Source organism: Candidozyma auris, chromosome 1 (assembly GCF_003013715.1).
Source record: "Candidozyma auris chromosome 1, complete sequence".
NCBI lineage: Eukaryota > Fungi > Ascomycota > Pichiomycetes > Serinales > Metschnikowiaceae > Candidozyma > Candidozyma auris.
In genome coordinates, this window is record NC_072812.1 from 1,166,208 (window position 1) to 1,191,391 (window position 25,184).

At 44.4% G+C, this 25,184-nt stretch overlaps 14 protein-coding genes across 14 annotated transcripts; 6 read left to right on the forward strand and 8 right to left on the reverse strand. All coding sequences in view use genetic code 12, as the record gives it.

Moving 5' to 3' along the window:
• Positions 1 to 329: 329 nt before the first annotated feature.
• On the forward strand, positions 330 to 2,216 carry REP1 (Rep1p; the record flags this gene model as incomplete). Its single annotated transcript, XM_029034751.2, has 1 exon — positions 330 to 2,216. The coding sequence occupies one exon, from the start codon at positions 330 to 332 to the stop codon at positions 2,214 to 2,216; it is 1,887 nt and encodes a 628-aa protein (XP_028889993.2).
• A 410-nt stretch (positions 2,217 to 2,626) lies between these two features.
• DAL7 (Dal7p) lies at positions 2,627 to 4,171 on the forward strand (the record flags this gene model as incomplete). Its single annotated transcript, XM_029034752.2, has 1 exon — positions 2,627 to 4,171. The coding sequence occupies one exon, from the start codon at positions 2,627 to 2,629 to the stop codon at positions 4,169 to 4,171; it is 1,545 nt and encodes a 514-aa protein (XP_028889994.2).
• A 246-nt stretch (positions 4,172 to 4,417) lies between these two features.
• On the forward strand, positions 4,418 to 6,601 carry CJI96_0000528 (fungal specific transcription factor domain-containing protein; the record flags this gene model as incomplete). Its single annotated transcript, XM_029034753.2, has 1 exon — positions 4,418 to 6,601. One exon carries the CDS (start codon positions 4,418 to 4,420, stop codon positions 6,599 to 6,601), a length of 2,184 nt encoding a protein of 727 aa, XP_028889995.2.
• Positions 6,602 to 6,759: 158 nt separating this feature from the next.
• On the forward strand, positions 6,760 to 8,967 carry CJI96_0000529 (Zn(II)2Cys6 transcription factor; the record flags this gene model as incomplete). The annotated part of the gene is made up of 1 exon (XM_029034754.2): positions 6,760 to 8,967. One exon carries the CDS (start codon positions 6,760 to 6,762, stop codon positions 8,965 to 8,967), a length of 2,208 nt encoding a protein of 735 aa, XP_028889996.2.
• Positions 8,968 to 9,016: 49 nt separating this feature from the next.
• FDH1 (formate dehydrogenase (NAD+)) lies at positions 9,017 to 10,144 on the reverse strand (the record flags this gene model as incomplete). Its single annotated transcript, XM_029034755.2, has 1 exon — positions 9,017 to 10,144. One exon carries the CDS (start codon positions 10,142 to 10,144, stop codon positions 9,017 to 9,019), a length of 1,128 nt encoding a protein of 375 aa, XP_028889997.2.
• A 1,161-nt stretch (positions 10,145 to 11,305) lies between these two features.
• SDH2 (succinate dehydrogenase iron-sulfur protein subunit SDH2) lies at positions 11,306 to 12,085 on the reverse strand (the record flags this gene model as incomplete). The annotated part of the gene is made up of 1 exon (XM_029034756.2): positions 11,306 to 12,085. The coding sequence occupies one exon, from the start codon at positions 12,083 to 12,085 to the stop codon at positions 11,306 to 11,308; it is 780 nt and encodes a 259-aa protein (XP_028889998.1).
• A 536-nt stretch (positions 12,086 to 12,621) lies between these two features.
• Positions 12,622 to 13,869, reverse strand: CJI96_0000532 (D-serine ammonia-lyase DSD1; the record flags this gene model as incomplete). The annotated part of the gene is made up of 1 exon (XM_029034757.2): positions 12,622 to 13,869. The coding sequence occupies one exon, from the start codon at positions 13,867 to 13,869 to the stop codon at positions 12,622 to 12,624; it is 1,248 nt and encodes a 415-aa protein (XP_028889999.2).
• Positions 13,870 to 14,176: 307 nt separating this feature from the next.
• YHB1 (flavohemoglobin) lies at positions 14,177 to 15,340 on the reverse strand (the record flags this gene model as incomplete). Its single annotated transcript, XM_029034758.2, has 1 exon — positions 14,177 to 15,340. One exon carries the CDS (start codon positions 15,338 to 15,340, stop codon positions 14,177 to 14,179), a length of 1,164 nt encoding a protein of 387 aa, XP_028890000.1.
• Positions 15,341 to 15,694: 354 nt separating this feature from the next.
• Positions 15,695 to 16,834, reverse strand: CJI96_0000534 (putative nitronate monooxygenase; the record flags this gene model as incomplete). Its single annotated transcript, XM_029034759.2, has 1 exon — positions 15,695 to 16,834. The coding sequence occupies one exon, from the start codon at positions 16,832 to 16,834 to the stop codon at positions 15,695 to 15,697; it is 1,140 nt and encodes a 379-aa protein (XP_028890001.2).
• Positions 16,835 to 17,086: 252 nt separating this feature from the next.
• On the reverse strand, positions 17,087 to 17,371 carry CJI96_0000535 (mitochondrial 54S ribosomal protein mL53; the record flags this gene model as incomplete). The annotated part of the gene is made up of 1 exon (XM_029034760.1): positions 17,087 to 17,371. One exon carries the CDS (start codon positions 17,369 to 17,371, stop codon positions 17,087 to 17,089), a length of 285 nt encoding a protein of 94 aa, XP_028890002.1.
• A 125-nt stretch (positions 17,372 to 17,496) lies between these two features.
• Positions 17,497 to 18,189, reverse strand: CJI96_0000536 (uncharacterized protein; the record flags this gene model as incomplete). Its single annotated transcript, XM_029034761.1, has 1 exon — positions 17,497 to 18,189. One exon carries the CDS (start codon positions 18,187 to 18,189, stop codon positions 17,497 to 17,499), a length of 693 nt encoding a protein of 230 aa, XP_028890003.1.
• A 1,512-nt stretch (positions 18,190 to 19,701) lies between these two features.
• On the forward strand, positions 19,702 to 20,058 carry CJI96_0000537 (uncharacterized protein; the record flags this gene model as incomplete). The annotated part of the gene is made up of 1 exon (XM_029034762.1): positions 19,702 to 20,058. One exon carries the CDS (start codon positions 19,702 to 19,704, stop codon positions 20,056 to 20,058), a length of 357 nt encoding a protein of 118 aa, XP_028890004.1.
• Positions 20,059 to 21,230: 1,172 nt separating this feature from the next.
• CJI96_0000538 (uncharacterized protein) lies at positions 21,231 to 22,160 on the forward strand (the record flags this gene model as incomplete). Its single annotated transcript, XM_029034763.2, has 1 exon — positions 21,231 to 22,160. The coding sequence occupies one exon, from the start codon at positions 21,231 to 21,233 to the stop codon at positions 22,158 to 22,160; it is 930 nt and encodes a 309-aa protein (XP_028890005.2).
• A 75-nt stretch (positions 22,161 to 22,235) lies between these two features.
• CJI96_0000539 (uncharacterized protein) lies at positions 22,236 to 25,079 on the reverse strand (the record flags this gene model as incomplete). The annotated part of the gene is made up of 1 exon (XM_029034764.2): positions 22,236 to 25,079. One exon carries the CDS (start codon positions 25,077 to 25,079, stop codon positions 22,236 to 22,238), a length of 2,844 nt encoding a protein of 947 aa, XP_028890006.2.
• Between the last annotated feature and the right edge of the window lie 105 nt (positions 25,080 to 25,184).

Consider the following 25,184-nt stretch of genomic DNA (forward strand, 5'->3'; position numbering starts at 1 on the left):
GGGTCCTCCAACATCACCCTCTGTACACAGGAAACCGAACGTAGGTGAGCATCACCATATCGCCAAAAAGCCTGGCCCCAGACAAAGAAGCACAGCTGAGATTCGCATCATTCCATCTCTATATAAGTCGAGAAGTTTCCGTCAAGATGGAGGAGCAGAAGGAGAAAATGGACGATCTAGCGTCGCTTTTTCTTCCAGATCTATTGCACCCACTCTCCACGTTCAACCAGGATGCATTGGTGAAACAAGAAGACGACGGTTTCCACGCGGCTCTTTTCCAGACTGATGAGCCCAAAATGTCTTCCTAAAATAACGGTATGAATATGCAAATGACAGATCAAGACCCATTGCTGCAATTCAATTCAGACAATTACTACACAATGAACATGGGTCCTACCCAGAACCATATGGCCAATTATGTCAATCAATTCGGCAGCAACCGTTTTCTGCCACATCCTGGTGTTCAGGAAGAGGGATTGTCACATACACTGCACTACCAGGATTTTGTGCCTGCTGAAGCCGCCGGTTTGCAACCTCCGCTGCGCTACCATCAAAATCAAAAACAGTATCTTACCCAACACGTAATGCCATTCCAACCAGCATGGTCGCCTCTGACCGTTATCGGACAATTCGATGGAATGAATTACGGCAGTATGAGCCCGCAGCCGTCCATGAATAACCCTAGTATGGCTATGCCAATGCAAGGTTTACATGTTGACATGGATGAGCCCCAGCATTTTGGTCACCCAAAATCAGCTACTCCAGAATTACAACACAATCCCTTCCAGACTCGAGGAGATTTAAATCGGGGTATCAAACGACACAATACCATGCAAATCAAACAGGAGGACACTCAGCCCGCTTCTTCCAACCACTCAGACAATGGTGATTCCTCTTCCTTCAAGCTAAGAAAAAGGCGACAAAAATCTTCCAAACGTGGTGATGCAGATCCCGACTCACCACCTCCTTACCAAGAAGCTACGGTGTCATCAATTAAGGTCGACTACGATCCGAAGAAACTTCAAAAACTCCTAGATCTACATCCTGCCACAAACAGACCCAGTGTGCAAATTGTTGATCATGAAAACAAGCCCGTGGACATAGTCTTCCGCGGGTTTCTTACGGGTCGTTTTTACACAAATAATCACGACAATTTTAACCACATATCCGCTACCAGGGAAATACCACGACTAGACGAACAGTACAATGCGGAAGTCATTTCGTGCTACAGGAGGAATTTTATTCGCATCAGTGTCAACTTCAGAAGATCAGGTGAGGGGAATTTGTTGGCCATACCAAACAAGGGCATCATAAAGAGATTTCGTATAGACGTTTTGGCTTTTGCAAATGGCGAGGATGCGAAACCGATACCCGTGCTCATCAACACACAGAAAGAGTCGATGAAAGATAGTAACAAAGGATTTGCAGACGCTGTCTATCCAGCCCTGATGGATTGCTCTCATGAAGTTTCTATTGCGGACAGTTCTGGAGACAATTACTTCACGATTAGAAAAGGACAGTTCAAGGAAGCCACATCGAATAGCATGCATGTCAGTTTTCAAACATTCAACAACTTCTCTATCAGATTAATAGCTGAATTGAGAAATGAGGTTGAGGAAAAAGAAGTGATTGTTAAAGAGCTCAAGAGCTCTCCGATTATTGTGAGAGGTCGAAACCCTTCCTTTTATCACAAGAGGGGCGATGTCCTGATAGATAGCCGTCCAGCTATCTCAAGATCCAGCTTCGTCCTCTCCGAGAAAGAGCCAAACGAATTTGGGAGAAATGCTCTGCCCGTACTCTCGAGTGGACTGACTGAGCAGCATGAGCGTCCTCCAGATAGTAAGAATTCTAGACTTCCAGACTCTCCAAGCGATAACAGCTCAAGCGAACTAACAGCTCCAAAAAGCGCTTTCAGGCGACATACGCCCACACCTAGTGGAGCTGCACTGGCTACCAATTTGGGGGATCTCTTGGATCCTAAGTCATTCGTTAATGATAAAGGGGAGCACACGAAGTATAGATACTTCCCTATTCTGAGTGTGTACTACCTTCCACCCATTAATGTTGTATACTTCCCCCACCGTGCTCACCAGCTGAAACAAGAGACAAATAGTGATGCGAATGTCGAGGAAGACCGAACCACTCATGCAACTACTACCTCCACAAGTGGAAAACAGGAGCGCAAGAAATCAACCTCCAAATTTTACTTTAGATAAGATCAGATACTGTTTTGGAAATGAATGCTTTTATGATCGGCCGCTCGTTGTTGGCCGTTAAAGGTCAATTACGTGGAGGGGTGGCCAGAGTCTAGATATTGTTGCCGAGAACGCATAAAGCATAAGACTTAGTGAATGATGAAGCTAACCAGTCTGCCTCCGCTCGGGCGCCTCAAGCACTCCTCCGCATTTATCAGTTGGGTGATGGAATTCCATACCCAATACTGAGATAGCGGGCTCGGGTTACCAAATTAGGCATGTCGGTTTGAGAAGGCGCGTTGTGCAGAACGATAAGCATTGGGTGGTTATGCATAAAATTTCATATAGAGTGGTTCTTTGAAAAATACATAAATAGGCGATGAGCGTCTTCTTCCAAAATTTTTTACAAGCAATCTTTCTTTAACATAAAAATGTCGCTACACTCCAAAGAGAAGCCTCATATCTACGTTTCGAGCTCTAAAGTGAATTCCGTGGATTTGGGGGAAGCTATCTCCAGCAACAACAAAAATATCATTGGGTTAGACCTCTTTGAGCAGGCAAATGAAATTCCAGAAGAAGAGTTTGAATCTGAGATCAAGGGGATACGTTTCAAAGTTGACCTTCGAATCGTGCCGATCCTTTGTGTCACATACACTTTACAATTTCTAGATAAGCTAAGCCTAAACTATGCATCAGCTTACTCACTCAAGGAAGATTTGGGCCTACATGGACAAAGGTACTCATGGGTTGCTGCTATCTTCAATTTTGGATACTTGTTCTGGGCGATGCCTTCCAACTACATTATTCAAAAAGTTCCCCTTGCAAAATACACCGGTATCATGATCTTTGTGTGGGCAATCATTCTAATAGCGCATATTGGCACAAAGAACTACGCTGGAATGCTTGTTGTCAGATTTGTTCTTGGGATGTTCGAGGCAGGAATCTCCCCATCATGTATGATGATATGTGGTATGTTCTATTCTCGACAGGACCAGCCTTTCAGAATGTGTACATTTTTGAGCTTCAACGGTGTTGCAACCATCGTAGGAGGACTCCTTGGGTTTGGTCTTGGCCACTCTCACCTGCCTGCTATCGCCTCATGGAAATTAATCTTTTTAGTTATTGGACTTTTGAACTTTGTGTGGTCCATTGTCTTTCTCTGGGTTACTCCAGACAGTCCTGCTTCCGCTAAGTTTCTCACTGAACGTGAGAGGGCAATACTTATCAAATACATCTCCAAAAATAACCAAGGTGTTAAAGACAAACAATTTAAATGGCCACAGGCATTGGAGGCTGCCACTGATATTGGAGTGTACATCGTTGTCTTGGTGGGTTTGGGTTGTGGAATTATCAATGGCGGAGTGTCAAATTTCCAATCGGCTTTAATCAAGGGTTTTGGTTTTGATGGCCTCGCTGCAACGGCTTTACAGATGCCTACGGGAGCCATTGAATTCATCATAGTACTCGCGGCTGGTGTCCTTGCGTTGAAAGTCGACAACATACGATGTTTACTTTTTGTACTTCTTTGTCTTCCAGGTTTTTCTGGTCTCATTGGAATTCATGTCATTGAAGACGATAAGTGGGCTTCAGTTGGCTGCACGTGGTTGCAATATATCATTGGAGGTCCAGTAATCATGTCGTGGATCTTCATCAATGCCAACATTGGTGGTACTACAAAAAAAGTCGTCACTAACGGGTGCTGGTTCACAATGTATGCGGCAGGGAACATCATCGGGGCCAATATCTTCTATGCTAAGGAAGCCCCCAAGTACAACTCTGCTATGATTGGTCTTATGACTTGCTACTCAGGAATGATTGCGTTAGGAATTGGCTACTACTTCCTCTTGAGAGCCAGGAATTTTAGAAGAGATAGAGCACAAGGTGAACAAAATGAGGGAATGAAGCAAGAGGCTGTATTGAATGGGTTTAAGGGCCTCACTGATTTCGAGAACGACGGATTCCGTTATGCCTTGTGAGGTGCGACAAAAAGTGCAGAGATACGGTCAACGTAGTGAGCGGCGGACTCACGGCGGAGTGTACGGAGAAACGGGGTATTCAGAGGATGCAAGAGCGTCAGTTCATAATATAAACCAACACGATCCTTTTTAAATTCCCAATTGTAAACCGATTTCATAACTTTAACCTCTTCAAAAATGCCCCGTGGACGGATACGAATGGTATGCCTGTTTTGCAGAAAGCGAAAAATCAGGTGTGATATGAAAATGCCCTGCTCAGCATGTATTAAGTTCAAAGCTCAATGCGACTACAGCGAGTTCGCCAAAAACTTTCCTACCAACAGGGCCGGTGAACATAACAAGGTATTCAAGTCAGAGCTTGGTTCAGATGGACGCGATGAAGTGACTATGCTTAAGGAGCGGCTCATGGCGCTCGAGGAAGCCGTGAAACGTAATACTGCAAAACGACGCAGTCAAGTGATCCAGAGCGTTCCTGAACTCAAAGCATCCTCCGAGGCAAAAATTAGCTTCAGTGTGCCGTTGAAGGTACCTGACGCCAAGCTGCCTCCTTATCTAAAAGATTGGGGCCCTTTCAGATGGATTCTAATGGTGAGCTTGGATCCCGTGCTTCATAGCATGGTGAGAGCGATGTTCAAAGACAAGCCAACGATGTTACCTATTAAAACGAACCAGATACAACACAAAGTAAATCATCTGTCACAGGGATTGCTCTCCGGCTCACCTTTAGAGAGTCTGGCTCATTTAAGGCAACAAATGCAAGACATATTACCGAACACTAAGGTATTATGGTTGCTCGTTGATAGGTTCTTTTCCGTGGTGTATCCTTATGCTCCTGTCCTCGATGAATCTACCGTAAGGGCACTGTTTGCCAGTTTGGTAGGTCCACAAACATTACGTGAAGAGCCAGTCCATGTCCTTGCAAATGACGAGTTGGATTTTTTTAACTTTGGAATTCTACTTATGGTGCTTCGCTTGGCCCACTTATCCTTAACTGACTATAAGTGCAAAGTTGTCACATCATCTCTGTTTCTGCAGCATTCGATGACGTACTTATCGCATTACAACATTCCCGATAAATTCGCTCAGGTGGCACAGAAATGCTTGACCCAGTACAACTTGTTTGAGGATGTAACCCTCGAGGCTATTCAACTTCTCACCTTGATATGCGTCCACAATAAGGTGAATCCAGAGGGTTTTGGATCCGACTTCAATAACCGAACCTTGAGTGCGATGTTATACCTGATGGCGCATTGCCGTAGAATCAATCGTGAACCATACGGTCTTGGTTCCGATGATGCCAGCCAAAAACAATACATGCTCTCTCAGAAGATATGGTACACACTTCTACTCTTGGATGCAACTGATGCAGCGTTTTCAGGAAGCACTGTCACGAACAATCCTGATTCTTACGACATAAAACTACCCGTCTTTCAGCCGGCAATTTCAAACGTGAATAATCTCGAGACAGAGCGCATTCTCATCGAAAGCTTTGAAATTCGTCACAAATTCAGTAACCTCATCGCCGAGGGAGCAGTATTAACCGGTACGCTCGCCGGTGACGTACCAATCAAAACTCTCATGGAGAAAGTTAGTGACCTAGAAGAGTTCCAAGCCAAAATTCATGAAAAGATCCGACTAGCTATCCGTCTGGATCCTGTAAATGAAAGTGATTCCTTTTACAGAAATCATTTGCTTTGCATTCTCCTGAATGTACAGTACTTCTTGTTCGGCGTTTATACCCACGTTTATTTCAATCATTTGAAAAAGAAAGAGTTTGGTCTTGCCGCTAATGCCGAAACAAAGCTTATAACTTCTATGACGCAAAATATTCTACCATTGTTGCCTATGCTTCTTGGACATGTGAGAAACCCTTTTGCTGGATCAACGGATCTCTTCTCCATGTCAATGTTTATCAATTGCACCAAAAATATCACATTTATTCTTGTTAGCTTGTCGATTAAGTACAAGAGTCAATTCGCCTCCATGAAGTGCAACAATAATCACCAAGGTAGAATGAAGGTTGATCCGAGGTACAGTAACCTTTATGAGGCTTTGGAAAAGTACGTTGCAACCCTTGACGAGGTATTGGTGATAATTGGGAATTTCCACAGTCAGTTGAAGAACAAGAGTTCTTTTGTGAAAAAGCTTGACTTTGGGCATAAACAACTTCACGGTATGCTCGAAGGTGTTCAAGGGTCGTCTGGAGACAAAGCCTACATCAGGACGTCCTCCCTGTTTTTGGAAGGAAGCAATCACATAATTCGAGAAGGTATTGACCGAGCTGAATTTACTACCCTTCGTCAAAGGCAAGCTCCTCTGGAGCATTCAGGTACAACTGCTGATTACTTTGACAATCGTGTTTTTCAAGGTTTCGAGAGTTCAGCATATAAAGAGTTTTTTGACGTCCCTTTATCCGAAAATATTTATTAGGTTATTTATTAAACGTAACCGTTAGAAAACACTCTCGTATCTCTTTATGTGCATATGCGTCATCCTGAGTATAGGGCGGAAATATCCCGGAAAAATCGGGGAGGTCTCATAACGGGAGCAGAATCTATATTACCTCCGCAACAACATTGCAGTCTAAAATGGCGAGAGGGAGATTCAAAGTTGTTTGCTCATATTGCAGAAAGCGAAAAATTGGATGCGATAAGAAGTCTCCATGTACAGCATGTGTGAAGGCTGGCAATCCATATTGCGATGCTCTAGGCAGACCTGATCAGAAATCCGATGAAGTCACAGACGCTTTAAGACTTAGAGTTGCAACGTTGGAGAAGCAACTTTTTGAAAATGGTATTCATCCGATGGCTCACTTGTCAGATGATGATCCGAAGGATACAATAAACTTTCATGATGCCATCAGCCGTATTGACCATCGTGACAACCAGACATGGAAATACATGGGTCCATTCAAATGGGTCGTGTTAGTCTCTATGGACGATTCTCTTCTACCGATCTTCAAAAGCTTTTATCAAGGTAAAGAACGACCAGCATGTGCCGACGGTGTGGCCCCGTCGTTCTATCTTCACTCGTTAGATAAGCAAGTGGGTCTTTTCCAACAGCCTCATGTTCAGGGCCCTGACGAAACACTACGAATGAAGCTATACAACACTTTGCCAAGTGTCCGTGCAATCTATTTGCTTATTGATAGGTTCTTCAAAATAGCATATCCATACATGCCAATACTCGATGAAAGCGATTTTCGTGAGTCTATTTCCAATCTTATAGGTGGACGACCAGATGAAGAACTGCGAGCTATAATATCAGGTAACGATGGGTCATCGCCTGCTATTTATGGGATCCTACTAGTTGTACTAAGGATTTCCTTCATCACACTTACGGGAGGGTCGAATAGAGTTCTGAACTTTTGCTTCCACAACAGCAAAGAAGAGCTTGATTACCTTAGCTCCCAAAATATAGGCCCGGATTTCATTGAGTTGGCGAATCAATGTCTCAGTGTATACAATGTCACAGGCAACATCTGTTTTGAGGCATTTCAATTAGTAGTGGCGCTACGAGTCTACTCTACTGTGGGCCCAGAGACGACAAGTTACGATTCCCGATCCATGACATTGGCATCTCTTCTGAACCACATGGCGTATAACTTGTGGCTCAACCGAGATTGGCACACCGACAGACCGGATTTCAACGAGAAGAAAGACTTACTACAAAAAAAGCTATGGTATACTCTTGTCTTCCTCGATCTTGATGTCTCTCTTTCTTCAGGAAACTTAATGAGCATAGTTCCTGAAACTTTTGATGTGCGCTTACCCATCTTCAGACCGCAAAAGTCTAGCGGTCACAATGACGAAAGCGAGAAGATGGCTATCGAACACTTTCATTGGCTTGAGAGGTCGAGATTGGCGTTTACAGATTGCATAAAGATGACGGGGAAGGTTTCGGGAAATGTGAAAATATCCCAACTAGAACGCTCGTTGATGAAATTGGAGGAGATATATGACGACCTACAGAAGAATCTTAGGGAGACCGCTAATGTTCCATCATTGACAATCAAGGATTCTTTTATAAAATATACTACACTCAAGCTATTATTGACAGAGCATTATTTCTTGGTGGGTGTATACACTCATTTTATGTATCATTACATCAAGAAAGAAGACATAGTCAAGGCAATCACATACAAAAATAAGGTCATCACAAAATTTGCGTCCGTCTTGTTCCCTTTGATACCAGAACTCGCAAACCAGTCCATGACGATTCTCAGTGGATCAACAGATATCTTCATTTGTGGGCCATTTATTCAATGCCTTTGCCAGTGCAGCTTATTCATCGTTTCAGCGCTAGTTCGGTTTAACCACAAATTGAACTCGATGAGGAGCCTGCCAGATCACCAGATACTTCTTAATACTAATGTCGAGTATCGCGGGCTATTTAACGAAATTGAAAAGCACCTAAGCCTACTCCAACAATGCAATCATATTGTACTCAGCATGTACGATCTAATGAAGAATAAGTACGCTGCTGCGAACAGAATGAGTATTCTTACAAGAAAAGTTACTGATTGTGCTTCATCACCGGACTATTCCAAGCCAGACGCAATTATTAAGAATTCCATCGTAGATGGAAACAATCTTCGAATGTGCAATCAATTGATTGAAGAATGTTTGGAAAAGTTGGACTTTTCTTCTGTAACTGGTTACTCGTCGAGCCTGCCAACCAGTTCTACTATTAGTGAGATCCCTACAGAGATTCTCTGGGAATCGGGCAGCTTATCACCATTCGAAAAGTACTTTGATTTCGTCCTGATTGAGGAAATGTCAAGATACATTTTGTGATTCATCTTTCGTTTCATTACATTGGTCAATAACAAGGAAAACTTAAAAATTATTTACGCAGGCCGTAGGCCTTGGTGGCGTAGTCACCGTCAATCACAATAAGGTCCTCCTTACGATAGTCGAAAGTCTTCTCGAAGTAGCTCTTCAAAATTGCTTTTGTGCCAGCAGCATACCTGGCCTGTGCATCCAACGAGGTACCACTAATGTGTGGGGTCATTGCGTTACCTCCACCGTACTTATTCCTAAAGCTTCTCCATGGGTGATCAGCAGGAGCAGGCTGTGGGTACCATACATCGCCACCGTATCCTCTGAGCTTACCAGAACTGACGGCCTCTGCGACATCCTCAGCCACGCAAATGGCCCCCCTAGCAGTGTTAACCAACCAAGCGCCATCCTTCATGTGGCTAATGGTGTCCTTGTTAAACAAGCCTCTCGACTTCTCATGCAAAGGACAGTTGATGGTCACTACATCAGCTTGGGCTAACATGTCCTCCAATTTTTCAACTCTCTCCACAATGTTGCCTTTACCGTTGAAAAGCTCCGAAGCTTTGTTCAACTTGTCTGTTGCAGCAGGTGGAAGCTCCTGATAGTCATAGTACAAGAGCTTCTTGGGGTTGAAGGGAATCATTCTCTCCAACACACGGTAGCCGATTCTGCCTGCTCCAACTGTTGCAACAACCTTATCTTCCAAGTCGTACTCGTTCTTAGCGCAACCGGCAATGTCCCAGCCGCCCTGAATAGCCATCTCATGCGATGGAATAATATTCCTTACCAAATTTAAGATGGTCAGCATAACGTGCTCGGCCACAGAGACAACATTCGAGCCGGTTACCTCAGCCACGGTTATATTTTTTGAATTGGCTGCGTTCAAGTCGACATGATCGGAGCCCACACCGGCAGTGACACAAAGCTTCAAGTTGGGGGCCTTGTCAATTCTCTCCTTCGTAATGTACGCAGGGAAGAAAGGAGTGGTGATGATCACCTCAGTCTCGGGCAAATGCTTGTCTACCTCTGACAGGCCAATGGGGTCCTTGTTGGAAGTGGTCACCAACTCGTACCCATGGGACTCCACGAGCTCTCTGATCCCCAATTCGTTTTCCAAGCATCCCAACAACTTGGGCTCCTGTTTGGCGTGGGCGCCACCTTCGTACAATACTAAAAGAACTTTTGGTGCCATTGCAATTGATCTGATTGATTTAAACTCAATTGAGTAAAGTGAATTATTCTACAGCTACGAGATTGTGATACCTCACCTCCCCTTATATATTGTCTCGGAGGGTGACTTGAGAATTGCGATAAATCGCTCGGAAATGCATTATTACCCTGCGTGGTTGCCAGTGGAGAGTCACCCTCTCCTCCTTAACCTCCTTTGCATGGAGTTAGCTAGCATTGGGGTAGGCACAAGGATGGAACCCTCCCCAGGGCACACTGTATACAGGTTCAACTCTGGGTGGGACCCTACGCAGCCCTGTCAACACCACAAGTTAGTGTGAAAGGACTTTCACTGCAATTGCAATTGACGAGAGGATTTGAAAGGTAAAGTGAACGTGTTTGGTTGTCTATAGCAATGACAGCCCGTTCGTTCAACGTTTGGGGTCTGTGGGGGGGGGGGTGGTTGCAAAAATCGCTCGGCTTAGGCACAATATGCCGCAATCTGGGGCATGGACCCCGAGCTCGGCATGCGGAATTGGGTCACCATTTAGGATAGGAGGCTATTCAAGGAGGAGGGCGTACACACAAGAAGCTCCAGGGGAAGATTAACAGAAGGGGATCTCATAGGAAGCTTTCATGCAATTGAATCAAGTAGACGTTGTACGATTGATTGATAATATGTGGACAGATACATGTACTGCACTGGAAGAATAATATTTGAAGGGAAGCATGGAACGAGTGAATCGATGGTAATATCGAAGGATCGTTCGGATATTTTCAAAAGAGCTTTTCATACCCCCTATGGTGGGAAACAAGACAGATCGGACCCAAATACCGAGCTTCTTGCCATTACTCTATTGGCTGTAGTCACAGACTAGGTATAAGCGAGGCATATTCGGGGTACTCTATCCGCGTCAATTATATCTGTCGCATATATTCCTTCGCTATTTGTTTTGCAAATTACATGGTTGCTGTCAATAAGCTTGTCGTAAACTGAGACGGCCCTCTACAGGCCATTTATAGAAAGTTACCCCGTTAGGCATTGTCACTCCAAGCGTCCCTTTTGGCGTCTCTTGTCGGTGCTTTAGAACGGAACCCTTTGTCTACAGTCTCGCTAGCACATAAAGTCTACTCTACATGTGTGTATTATCTTTTCATGCGTTGTTGATAAATAATGCTGGTCGACCTAATCAAAGGCCATCTGTTTCTTGATTTCGGCAATGGCACGGCCTGGGTTCAAGCCCTTTGGACACGTTCTGGCACAGTTCATGATAGTGTGACATCTGTACAAGGACATGGAGTTCTGCAACATCTCCTTTCTGATCTTACTAGCTTCGTCTCTGGAGTCAATCAACCATCTGTAGGCCTGCATCAACACAGCTGGACCCAAATATTGCTGCTGGTTCCACCAGTAAGAAGGACACGACGTAGAGCAGCAGGCACACAAGATGCACTCGTAAAGACCGTCCAACTTGGCTCTGTCCTCGATACTTTGCAAATTCTCTCTTCCATCAGCTGGGGGTGTGTCTCTCTGCAAGTATGGCTGGATGGATTTGTACTGCTTGTAGAAGTGGGTCAAGTCGGGGACCAAGTCACGAACAATGTACATGTGGGGCAAAGGATAGATCTTGGTATCTTTGGATGTGTTTGTATCTATTCTGCACAAGCATGCCAATGTGTTTTGTCCACCAATGTTCATGGCACACGAGCCACAGATACCTTCTCTGCAAGACCTTCTGAAGGTTAAAGTCGAGTCTTGCTCATTCTTGATCTTCAAAAGGGCGTCCAAAACCATAGGTCCGCAAGCGTTCAAGTCGATTTCATACGTTTGCATCTTTGGCTCCACTTCTGGAGTGTCCGGGTTCCATCTGTAAATTTGAAACTTCTTAATCCTTGGTTGCGCTGCAGTAGCCAAACCTCTTGACGTGGTCAAACGTGCTACTGGTCTGAAAAATGTCTTCAACATGGCTTATTGGTGATCTTAGCAGAAGAAGAGATTGTAGAGATTGATATGGGTGGCATTTTTTTTTAATGAGAGTTCATAGTGAGCCCGGCGCTAGTCCGGGTGCGGGTCATGTGCAGGAGTGACAAATATGAAATTCTCCATCACTGATTGGCTCACCCCAGCTTTTGTCACACACCCGTGCACCTGGTCATGGTTGGAAGACGTGGCATGTGACTTGAAGATTACTGGAGATGTGCCACAAAATCGAAGATGATCATGCGTTGAGAAAGTTTAACAGCAACTGCATAATCAGAATTGGTATTATTTTTTGATGGATGCATCTTTAGGGTGAATCTCTCATCTTCGCTCATGTCCATTGTGTGACCCTCTACCCCGGAACATGTCGCTCTGCTTAGCGCGAAAAACCTCGGATTTCACTTTGTGTATCACCTGAAAGTCACGCTTTACCACACCTATCCCGGGGAGATCGGGATAGATAACTTTGTGTGGCTTTTATGGCTGCAAAAATTCTAGGTAGCGGGAGCTCAGTTGCAGATTTACCAAAGCTTCGCTGGAATCCAAACGTCAGTAACAATGTCATTCTCGATAACATAGTACCACGCATGATTAGAAGCCGTCATGCATGCATGCTGGGGTACTATTACTAACTTGGTACCGTAAGGGATGAAATGTGCTCTCTGGGACAATGGCTGCAAAACTCCATGCTCTTGACTTACGCGAGCTACGTGCCATTCTCTGTGCTCAACCGGGGCCACAATTCTCCCGTAACCTGGCAAAGGGCCCGTATCCTTGGAGAAAGCAATACCTCCAGCGTTTATAAGCTGTTCACCCGGCGGTATGTTTCCACGCCCGGGGTACTCAGAAATTACCTCAGAAAGAACATAAATGGAGACGTCTTCCAAATCGACTAGGCCAGTAGCCACCTGTTGAAGATCACAACATGAGTAATTACCCGCATGAAGCTCCAAATCCCCCACGAGCTTTTCACCCAAGGCGTCCTCGATCTCTTGAATACTCTTCACTTGCTGAGAAATATGCGCTGTAGGAGTTGCCCCCACCGATAACTGTAACTGTAAGTTCGGGTCAACGGCAAGTGCTTGTTTTGCAGCAAGATTTGCATGCTTGATTTCAGAAACAAGTAAGGCCTTTGCATCGTCACCAGATCTCGCATCGTATGAATGTCCAGCATGACAATAAAATCCGTGTAATATGATAGTAGTAGTCGACAGGATTTCTCTGATAAGTGAGTGGAGTCTTTCCGTATTCTCCTCAAGGCCAGCTCTATGAGTGCCCATATCGATTTTGACATAAACTGTCCATTTGCAGCCATTTTCCGCAGCGTACTCTTTCAAAGCATTCACTTGCGAGATGTTATCCACCATAAGCTTAAATGAAGGTACCAGGCTTTGGAATCTTGCGAATTCTGGTAACATCAGCTTGGAAACAGGTAAGCCGTACAATATGTCCTTCACTATGCCCTCATCAACAAGCGGCAACACCATGTATGCTTCTGGTAGTGTCGATACCACGATTTTGTCTGAAGTGTAACTGCCATCTCCTTGCAATTGAATCCTCACACCCTCAAGCGCCTTATGAGTTTTAATGTGAACTCTAAAATTGACTCCTAGCGCCTTAGCGCCCAGGAGCATACGAGTTGAATTATTGATAAACTTCTTCTTATCGATAAGAAGTGAAGGAACGGGAAGATCCGAGACCTTTAAATTTTTAAATTCATCAAGAAGCCTGGCTTTATCAGGAACAATGTAATGTGAATGTGGTAACATGGCTATGGGTCAATTTTCAACCGACCTTTCACAAAAGAGTCCCAGGCGGAATTGGTATATATATGTCCAAACAGTGGAGAAGTTTCGCGCGAGGATCGCAGTAGCCCGAGCTGACTCTGCTTCATAGAAGTCAGCTCTGACTATGAAAAAAAAAAAAAAAGGCAACAAAATAAATCTGAAATTAGACAAAGTCAAACTCTAGTAGATAAAAAACAACAAAAGGAACCTATGTCAAACAAATATCTAGGATAGTAAATAGTCATAACCATGCATTCATAAGTTTATATATATATGTATACTTTATGCTTTAAACTGCAGTTGGACCAAAAAACTCAGAGTTGATGTCCGACTTGTTGCGTTTTTCTAACTCGCCTCTAACAAACTCCATGTAACCAAGAGGACCAAGCATGTAAACTTCGGAGTTAGCCAAGTCCAAGGCGTCAAAGTGTTCAGCAGAGAGCTTTGTGTTCTCATTGTCATTGAGCTTGATGAACTTAAACAACTGAGGGTATTCCTCTTTCTTCTGTTGGAACCATTTCTCAAAAGGCACCGATTCAGCACGTTGATTGGAGTAGAGAAGGGTCACTTTCTTACCGTCCTTCAAAGCCTTCTCAGCAATGGAGACGAGTGGAGTGATACCAATACCGCCTGCAAAGAGAACAACGTCTTTGTCGTTTTCCTGGTACGTGAATCTACCAGCAGGAGGGGCGACCTTTATGTTGTCACCCACCTTCAACGTGTTATGGATGTAATTTGAGATGACACCTTGGTCCAATTTTTTCACTGAGATACGGTATTCTCCAGACTCTGGATACTCAGAGATGGAATATTCTCTGGACTTCTCAACGTCGCTGCCTGGTATCAAGAACCTGAAACCAAGGTACTGTCCTCTTAAAGGCTTTGCCACTTTTGAGCCATCAGCGGGCTTGAAGTAGACAGACTTGACATCGTCGGTCTCTTCTTCGATTCTAGTCACCACGAAATCCTTAAATCCCTCCCATGGTTGTTTCTGGTACTCTGCAAACTCAGCGTCAATCAAAAGCTGAGCCAAGTTACCGTAAGCAATGCTCCAAGCCTCCACAAACTCTGGGGTGGCGATCTTCTCGCCTAAAAGCTTACCCATAGTTGTGATCAAGTGGTTACCCACAACGGGGTAGTGCTCAGCTCTCACTTGCAAGCCGACGTGCTTGACGACAATCTGCTTGACGAAGTCGGTCAAGGGCGTCAAGTCGTCAATATTCTTCGCATAGTTGAGCAATGCAAATGCTAACACTTTTGGCTGTCTGTATGTGATCTGGTTGGTGTCATTGAAGAAAGGTCTCACCTCAGGGTTCCCATTAAGCATCGAGTTGTAAAACGCTTTGGTGAGTTCGAGACCGCTAGACTCAAGAATGGGCACAGAGGCCTTGATGAGATTCTTCTGGGCTTCCGTCAACTCCTGGGCCTTGTATATCTGTGGTGCTGTTGTCATTCTGCGAGTGTGAAAAAATGGTTGCAAAATTCTAAGCAGACGAGCTGTGCGCATACGCTATGAAGGTGAGGAAACAAGACAAACAATATTTCTTTAAACAGGTTGGCGAAGAGGGTCCTTTAATAGCTCTACCGCTCTAAGGGTTTCAGATCCTTCCCAACATAACGCTGCTGCAACCCACTCATCTCATGACCAATAAGTGAGCTGAGATTACTCAAGCATGCGTGCGGGCCGCACTGTAATCAGGTGAGAAGACCTTCGCAAACAGGTGCCTCATTTCGAGTGTCCCGTAAATACCCGTTAGGAACACATAGTGGCGGGCCCTTCGCGCCGGAAATTGGTCGGAACAGAAATTCACTCCTCGACAAGAACACTTTTAATGTCCCTGGACAACGCCCGCACTATGTCGTGACTTTTACCGCCTGGCGTGACTTTGGTGTAATTTTTACCGGCCAAGTAGAACCCGCATCCTGGGGGAAACAATTTCGCAGCCGATTTATAGGCGTAGTACAGGTAGCCATACAGAGGAAGGTTTCCCAGGGATTGATTTTGGAGAGCCTCAATAAATGGGGTTTTAAGGGTTCGGGCGGTTTTCCCTGACACCAAGGAGGTCATTACTGTTTCAGGTTTTTCTCCCGCTCCTTGTACCACATCGCCGATATAAGGAGGAGCGCTCAGTTCGGCGCTAGTGACAAACACCGTGCCCATCGACACCGCTGCGGCGCCCTGCTTAATGAACTCACCCGCTTCTTTCCCGTTGACAATGCCTCCAGCAGGCACCACAAAAACAGGGCTTGAAGCACCCACGAGTTCTCTGACTTCTGTAAATAACTCCTTTGTGGTCAACTTGGTGTCGTTTTCACCTTCATTGAGAAAGTTGCCTCGGTGACCACCAGCTTCGTAACCCTGACACACCAAAGCGTCTACACCAGCTTGCAAAGCGGCCTGGGCTTCCTCCACGCATGTTACACAAGCAAAAACATGCATGTTGTTGAGGTGGAAAAGTTGCACCGTAGCTGGTTCCGGGAGTCCGAAATGGAACGATACGATCTTCACATTGCACGAGGCGAGTCTTTCGATGAAGTGAGCTGTTTGCTCGGGGCGTTTGTGCTCAAACTCCTTGAACGACACATTGATACGGTGAAACTCGGGTACAGCATCTTTCAATTGTGTTTCGCTCACCTGGCCAGCATGTGAGAAGAGCTTGTACCAGTTGCTCCGCTCCTCAGGACCTGGAGGCACCTGTTTGGCGAAGTCGTGGGCAAAGAAGTTGATGTTGACTGGGACCTTATCTCCTGCTAGATCTCTGAAGGCCTTGATCTGCTCAAAAACAGACTCTGTCGACTCGATCAAGTTGACTGACGCCATTGGCAAAGAACCTAAGGCTCCCGCTTTGGCAACCTCCGCGGCCATCTTCACTGTAGACACCCCTGCCATGGGCGCTTGCATTACAGGTATCGTGAGTCCGAATCTTTCGAGGAATTGCTTGTACATGTTGATGATAGTAGAGTAGAAGAAGAAGAAGGAGTTGTGGGGGTTTTTATGTGGCACCGAAATTGGAAAGGTCCAACTGAAACTACATGCAATATACAGATACCAGAATGCTTGCGAATGTATTATGCCTTTTTAATGGTTATTTACAGAACGATGGTCGTGACTCATACCGGGACATACTATTAGGAGGTCCCAGCTCATGATGGCCCATACAAGGGCTGCTCTTTAAAGTTGTGTGCGACAAGTCTTTTTTTACTCCAGAATGGCATCCTTGAGAGCCAACTTTCTCGAGTGGGCGTCGAAGTAAGCCCTCAAATCTTCAAATCTCTTATTTTCTGGATTGATCTCCATTACGTTTTTGTCCTTAAAGGTAACCTTCACGAGTGGCTCCTCGTTACCATTCAAGATCTTGTAGTCGATTGTGCACCCGCTCTTCTGGACGCCAGGAATTCTTCCAATAAATAGCCTGACGGGCTTGGCGGCCTCAGAGAAGGGGTTGAACCGCACAGAGACTTTGGTGAAGTACTTGGTTATCATGGCCTGCCAGTGTGATTGGAGTAGAATTCTCGGATTGGAAATTTTTCAATGCTCCTCCCCTGGTAGTTCACATCCGTACACCTATACATAACGGCGGATTTTGCTACAAGCAATTCTAAACAGATTTACTCATGGTATTCGTAGCAGGCGTCGAAAAACTCGATTTCCAAATCCAAAGTCTTTTCGAAGAACTCCGTGCATTTTCTCTTGCTCTCCACATCAACACCCACGCGATTCACCTCGGCTGCAAGGAAGTCACACCAGGCACCAAACTCTGGCCCACTGTGTAGCACAACCCATTCAGAGTGCTTGTAAGAAAGCAGCTTCGTCTCTGGGGTTCTTTGCAAGTGATACTCTGCCCAGCCCTGGTACACTTTCTCCATGACATACATGAAAGTGATGATCTCAGGGTACAGGGTCAGTTCGAATGTCAAGTAAGCGAGCACATCGAGGTATTTTTGCACAGCAGGAAGTGTTGGTGGATTGTCGTTCAACATCGACTTGGCGTGGGCCTCAATTTCTTCTCTGGACTCAGCCTTGAGCTGGTCTAAGCATTTGAAGAAGTAAGTGTTCTCAGAGTTGGAGACGAACCCAATCTGTTTGCCCAAAACGATGGCCGATTCCGGCCTGTCACAACGTGCTAAAGCATTGCCAAAAAGATTCAAGCCCAATTGGAAAAATTTGAGGTCTTGCACCAAGTAGGTGAAAAGCTTGTAGTCCGGTAAGGAGCCTTTGCAAAGCTCGTTGGTGAGAGCGCAAGTGATCAGCCTGTGAAACTTCTCCAGGAACTGCTCCAACAATGAATCTACGAAAGGCATCACAAAAGCTAAAGAGGGAGTTACTGATAGAGTTAAGTTGCCTAGTGGCCAACTGACCAATGAATACAATCACGGGGTTATGCGCTTACAGAGTGCGACTTCGAGAGACTGTTATGCTGTTAGCGGGACAATAACGTCTGTATCACAAATGATGTTGTCAGACAAGTTTGTGAAGTTTTCGTCCGTCGCATTGTTGCGTATTCAATATCTTTCAGCAAGTTTATCTCGCCCGAGGGTACCATCTCTTGAAAAAGCTGCTATCGCAAAGACTATTGGCTGCGAACTTTACAACTGATAACGTTCACTTCACGTCCACTCTATTGTCCAATGAAGCAGCATCGGTGCTAACACCGAGGATGAAAAAAAAAAAAAAAAAAATCGACCTCAGTCGCTGATAAACGAAAGACGCAAGTAGAGAATGTGATCACGAAAAAGGTATTGCAGTCTCCATAACCAGTCGAATGCAAGAAGCGATGGTCATAGATAACCAGATAAGCCTTTGTTTATCACCGAAGAGCACACTAGAATAGTGGTTGGTCGGTCCAGTTTCATCGGACCTTGACCAATGCAGTTTTGACAGATGAATCGCGCAACTTCATATGTCATTTCCAACAGAGCCCACAGTTACGATGGTTTTTCATACTTGGGAGTCAGCTTACACATGTATCGTGATAGATCAAGAAACCTGGAATACATCTGTATTTCCATTCGGTTTGCTGAACAATAAGCCGACTTCCTCATCCGTAGAATGGTGTAAAAGCCTCGCTTCTTTCGAAAACTAGCAGACGTGTTTCGAGTATCTCATTTGCATGTGAGTCTGCGTCAGAACCTGTGGAAACGATCTCGTCAATACCCGGAACATTTTGTTGCTGGAGTCCAAAACGAGTGAGGCTTAGCTATATGGAAGGTCCTCTTATCTATGCTACAATGGGTTGTTAGCTCGCGACCATCAAGTTTGCGTAGTTAATGGAGTTATTGTTAAAGCGCATTGTAAGCTTGTCTGTTCAGATGCACTTCTACCAGGAAATTACAGGGAGTCATTTCAATTAATTAGCCTATACAGCACAAACTTCATGCCAATTTGTGTCAAGTCATTAGACTGGGGAATTTTACGATCAACTATAAACCATCTCTAGATCTTGGCTGCACCTCGACAAAAACAAAAGCGTGGAATACTAATTGATGAATGTGACAACTAACGTTTCGTAGATAGTCGATGCATGCTTTGCCCAATGAGAGCGGTGGATGCTTATCGTTGAGAGTAGGCTTGATGCATCAAGTTTTTGCGCTTCCTTTGCGGCTCATCCTCGAGGTGGTTTACAATTTTGCAACCACAACTCGTGGTAGAGCATAATCACATTTCAACACGAAAATTTAATACACGCAACCGATTATCCATGGAAAAACAAGGATGAATCGAGCATCCTGAGAGGTATATAAACTGGTGGGTTTTCCCAGTTTTTTCCAGTTCTCCATCAGTTCTCATCTGTCTACTTCAAACACTCAATCACTATGCAATTTTCTAAGGTTATCATTTCTGGTCTTGTCGCCACTACCGCTGTTTCTGCTTCTCCTATCATTACTGAAGACTTGGTGAAGAAAGACGTTGTTGACACCGTCTTGGGAGATGTCGAGTCTCTTCTTGGCACCGTGGTCACCGATGTCACCAAACTCTTGGCTGATGCCGGTGTCAACGTCACTTCCATCCTCGAGCCAATCCTTGCTCCCTTGGACTTAAAGAAGAGAGATGCAGAGGCTACTAAGTTGGAGGCTAGAGACCTCGACGCTTTGGTTGGCGATGTTGACAAGCTTGTGTCTGACCTCTTGAAGGGAGTTGGTAAACTCACCGCCGACTTGGTTGGTCTTTAAATTATTCCGGATCATAGCTTTTGGATTGTTGACTATTTCAACTCGGCTATCTTTGCTGATGATTATTTATTCTAGTATGTTTTAATTCTCATATATATATATATATATATATATATATATATATATAAAAAAAAAAATAAAAATAAAAAATACCCTTTAATTACTATGTAAGATTGCCTTGTACTTGAGCGTAAAATAAAGTCAAAGATGACATTCTTATCTGTGAGACAAGCTTTGAGTTCACATTGTAACCATGCTGTTTTTGTCGTTCTCAAAAGTAACTACTATCCTCAGCAGATTTTGAATAATGTTAAAGCAGACTTATTTAATGCAGAAGGACATTACTGGACCCTTGGCAACTCTTGATTCAGTACTCGTCCGCGATTCCTTTTCTCAATGACTGTGTTGTATTTCGTAGCTTTTCTATTGAGAAGATGGCCAAAGAAGAAGTACCCAACAGGGACATACGCCAAAATGCAACCTCTAATGAGCAAATCGTGCCAATAATTCGTAATGAATTTGAGACTCAAAAAAATCAAGATCATCTCGCTGATGCAGCTCGCGAAGAACGTTACAAAGAAATGGTGATGATGAAGCCAGAACAACCACAAGGGTGATGTTCTAGTCTTTGTTTTAAAAGCATGATAGCCAGTGTCGATGAACTTCAGAATACACCACGAAGATATTAAAAAAGAATAGGAAGTGTGTTTGGCGATCTTAGGATGAGGAAAGATCACCCCGTAGCATAACCACACCATTCTGAGGGCATCTAACAAGGCCCAGAATGTATCCCACGAGTAAACCGACCCATTCAACATACTAATTAGGACAACCCCAACGAGCGGGAATACACTCACAACGTGGAAGAAATCTGCAATGCCAGCTGGTAAGAACTTGCGGCCCACTAGTGGGAGTAGGATGAGCAAGCGCATAAAACAGCAAAACCATAGCGTCATTGACACCATGTTATAATAGAATATGAGCTTCTGCTTTCTATTTAAAGGATAAAGAGCCATGCTTTATGAAGGAAGAAAAATGAAGGTGATGAGGGCGGTTTCGATATCATTTTGTAAGGCTTTTTCATGTAAACTCCTGCACCAGAACGACTATTTCTTGGGCTACGCGACTACACCCTAACTGATTCAAACTCAGCCTTTCAGTTACATTATCAAATGAAGTTCTTCAACTTCTTCTTTGTAGCCTTTTGTGCTGCATTAGTGGCCGCAAATTGGTCCAAAGAGGATTACGAGATCTTCAGCTTGAATGATAGAATAAAGAAGGATTTGGGTGAGAACACTGATTTTTACTCTTGGCTCGAGTTGCCCAAGGGCCCCAAGTCGTCCTTGGAGGAGATCACTAAGGCATACAGAAAATTGTCGAGGAAAATTCATCCAGATAAATTCAGTGGTAAATCGAAGAAGCTCAAGAAAAAGGCCGAGGAGAGGTTTCAGCGGTTATCTCTTGTGGGAAACATCTTGAGGAGTAACGAATTAAGAAGGCGATATGATTACTTTTATAGCAAAGGATTCCCCAAGTGGAAAGGTACCGGTTACTATTACCTGAGATTCCGCCCTGGAATAGTGATGACCTTGTTATTTTTGTTCTTTTTAATCAGTGGTTTCCACTTCATCGCACTCAAGATTAGTAGGAAGCAAGATTTTAAAAGAATTGTGACGATGAAAGAGGAGGTGAAGGCCCAGGCATGGAACAACTCGCCAATTCCACCTGCGGATGGCTCCGATAGAAAGGTTGAAGCTCCCAATGGCGTGCTGTTTCACGTTTCAAACACAGGTGAGGTTAGTATAATAGAGAGTGAAAATGGTTCAAGGGTGCTTATTCCTGTGGACGAAAATGAAATCAATTTGAATCCAGGCTTCAAGGAGTCGTTGATTTTTAAGTTGCCAGCGAAGCTTTGGAATGTATCCTTGGGTAAATTGAGTGGCAAGTATGTTAACACCACTGTTACTTTCAGCAATAGTACCGCTGAGAAAGAGAAGCTCCGGCCACAGTCGGAAGAAAAGCCAACCAAGAAAAAGAAGACTAGAGGGGAGCGGCTTGAGTTGCCTAACGGAAAGGTGATTTATAGTAAGCGTAAAAAGTGAATTACATTGGAAGTAAATAATCCTAATAATATTTATATACGTGCCGTATATCGTGCATGAGCTCAACTCATTTTATTAATCGTGATGCTTCGGAACGCGTCGTAATTCATTCAGATCATCGTCTTCATCCGAAGAGGATGAGCCAGAGAGATCGTCGAAAAAGTTATCCTCTTGCAACTCGTCGGCTTCGTCTGCAAACTTCGAGCCATTGATATCATTGGCCAAGTCATTATGGCTTTCGGATTTTGGTGACATGCTTTGAATTCTAACCTTGTCTAAATTTGTCCTTGCAATGTGATCATCGTTCTCCCCATCACCCTCAGTGCTTACTTTCTGGTTCACAAACTCCTCGTGGTTGCTGCTGTCTCCCAAGATAATGAGGTTTTTTTGATCTTCGTCGTACGGCTCTAGATCCATGTAGCCAACAGTAGAGGAATCAAAGCCATATGTATCATCTTCACGATCACGCTTGTGTGCATTTGATTCCATATTTTCGAGTTCGTCGTACTCAGAATCTGCGCCAAGAATCGCATTGTAAAGCTCTCTGGTCTTCAAAAGAACCTTATCGACAAACCATTCCCAATCCTCGCCGGTGACTGCCTCAACTATTACCGGTGAAATCAAGCCTGGCTTATACAAGGATGAGAATTTCACAACTTCCTCACTTATGAGAATAAGGTGACCGGTATAGCAAGGTTGGGGTTCTGCTTGTTGCCTGAAAGTATCGACAATTAGACGAACTAGATTACAGTTCTCGTGTTTAAATAACTCAACAATCAAAAAAGAATTGTACGAGTTCAACTTACCGTTGAACACTTGCTGAATCAAATCAAATACGACATTGTGGAAGAAGTTATGCCATGGGTACTCCACAAACTTTCTCAACATCTTCAGAAGGATTTGCAGATCTGCTAATTTGATCTTAAAGTAATCTCCAATGCAAGGGTTCTCTCTAAATTGTTCGTCTCTTTCTTTGCAGACAAATGGATACTCTTGAGATACTGTGGGCTCTTCATCGTCCAGCTCCACAAATTCTGTCTCATTGAGCTTGTCTAATGTTTGCTTCGTTAAAAGGTTGAGCGCAGAGTCGCCAAAAGTGGCCCTTCCCATCTTCTTACGCGCTTCATCTGGAGACAAATCATGTAAAGACACATCATCGATACCAGATGTAACATCTCCAATATGTTCTTTATCCGGACTGGATGGTAAATTGCTGTCAAAAATAGAGCTGTTTAAAGCAGCTTTGAGGCGAGACTCTTGCAAAAGACGTACTTGATCTCGAATTTTGATGACATACGCAATCTTTCGCGAGTTGATAAGAATCATATTTGAGCAATGCAAAAGCTCAGCGATGAGCTCAAACAACTTGAACTTTGTTACACCCAAAGCTTCTGCACCTCTCGCAGCCGCGGCGGGTACACTAGCATCTAGATCGATGAGCTCGGAGATAGCCTCCATATTATCAGAGAACAACCGGAGCATATCACCAAGGAATACCGGATCCCTGGGTCCAGGGGGGTTTTGATCGAAATCTTTGAGCCATTGATACATCACGTAAACGCTGACTTCCCCCGTCTGCTCCCCGTTGTTGTTCTGAAGAAGTGAACTGTATGTCCCACAATTAAGGTCATAGTCCGAGTTGTTCTTTCTTATGAGCTCTATGAGTATTGTCACGCAGTTACTGATGCCACTTTTGTTGGTGCGAGGAAGGTCAGACAGATTCTTACCTGGAGTTCGATATAAGATTATATCATGTATCATTTGATTGATGATTTTTGGCGACGCCAACTCACGCGTCAACTGATTTGGCCCAATGTTTGACTCTATATCCACTGCGAGGGTTGAGTTTGACGAAATCGAGATAAGAGCCTTGATGAACTCAGCAGCGGCAGTTTGCCTAAAGAGATGCTGATAATTAGGAATGCAAAGGGTGTCGCTTTCGAACTGAGAGGGAATGGGCTTCAATATATCAACGAGTTTCAGGATTAGCCGTTGTTGAGAGAGGACTTCAATAATCCCCGTGGGTGACTCGGCTCTATCCGTCTGGATGATCTTGATGAAAAAGTCCATCAAGATAGGGATCTCTAACTTAGCCAAAAAAGTGTCAACTAAATCACCTTGTTTCCGGATGAAATTAAGGAACTCAACGGTGTTGAAGTCCAAGAAGTGATCCAATACCAGCACCAAGTAGCCCACGGCGGGAGAGCTCTCAGTGAGATGCGGCAAGGAAATGATCAGCCACAACTTATGCATGAGACTGGGGGTCTCTATAATCCTGTTGGAGACCACCCAGAAGTCTGTTGAGAGAACATCTGTGGCACCTTGTATACACCGACGTAGACGCTCGTCATTCTGTTCACCTTCGGTGTCCTCCAGTATCTCCTCCAGTTCGCTATCGTCGGCCTCCTCTATTCTCTGTTCTCTAACTTCATCAGATGGATTATCATCCTTCAACTTTCCCGTGTCGCTTTTTTCCACCAATTCATCGAGCTTCTTAGTTTCCTTCAATGCAACCTCGTGAAAAAATTCCACTGACTGATCGATGTAGTCAAGAAGCCCCATCAAGATGTGCGGCTGAAGAATTAATTCCATCAATTTAGCTTCCCTTGCTGTCTTCGATAGAGAACCCGTTGAGTTCGTCTCTGTGGCTGAAGTGACTGAGGCGTCATCGTTGTTACCGTTATTCGATGCACTTCTCGTGATCGCCGTTTCCAGCTGCTGCAACTGAGGGATCTTAGGATTATCCTTCTTGCCATACTTTACCAGGAGACTCTTCAACTCCTCCATGAATTCCAGTTGAATGGTGCGATGCTCAAAAAGATTATCGACGGTGATTTTGTTCAAATCGGTCGTCGAGTCAAGAAGCTTTTGCAAATGACTGCTGCTGCTGAAGGAACTAGAAAAGGGCCAAAACGACATGTTGCTGTGCTGTCTATAATGTGTTTGATGATCCTGATGCAACAGTAATTGAGGCGTTGATAAAGGTGCCCAAAATGATTAGAAATGAGATTCGACTTTCAGCAG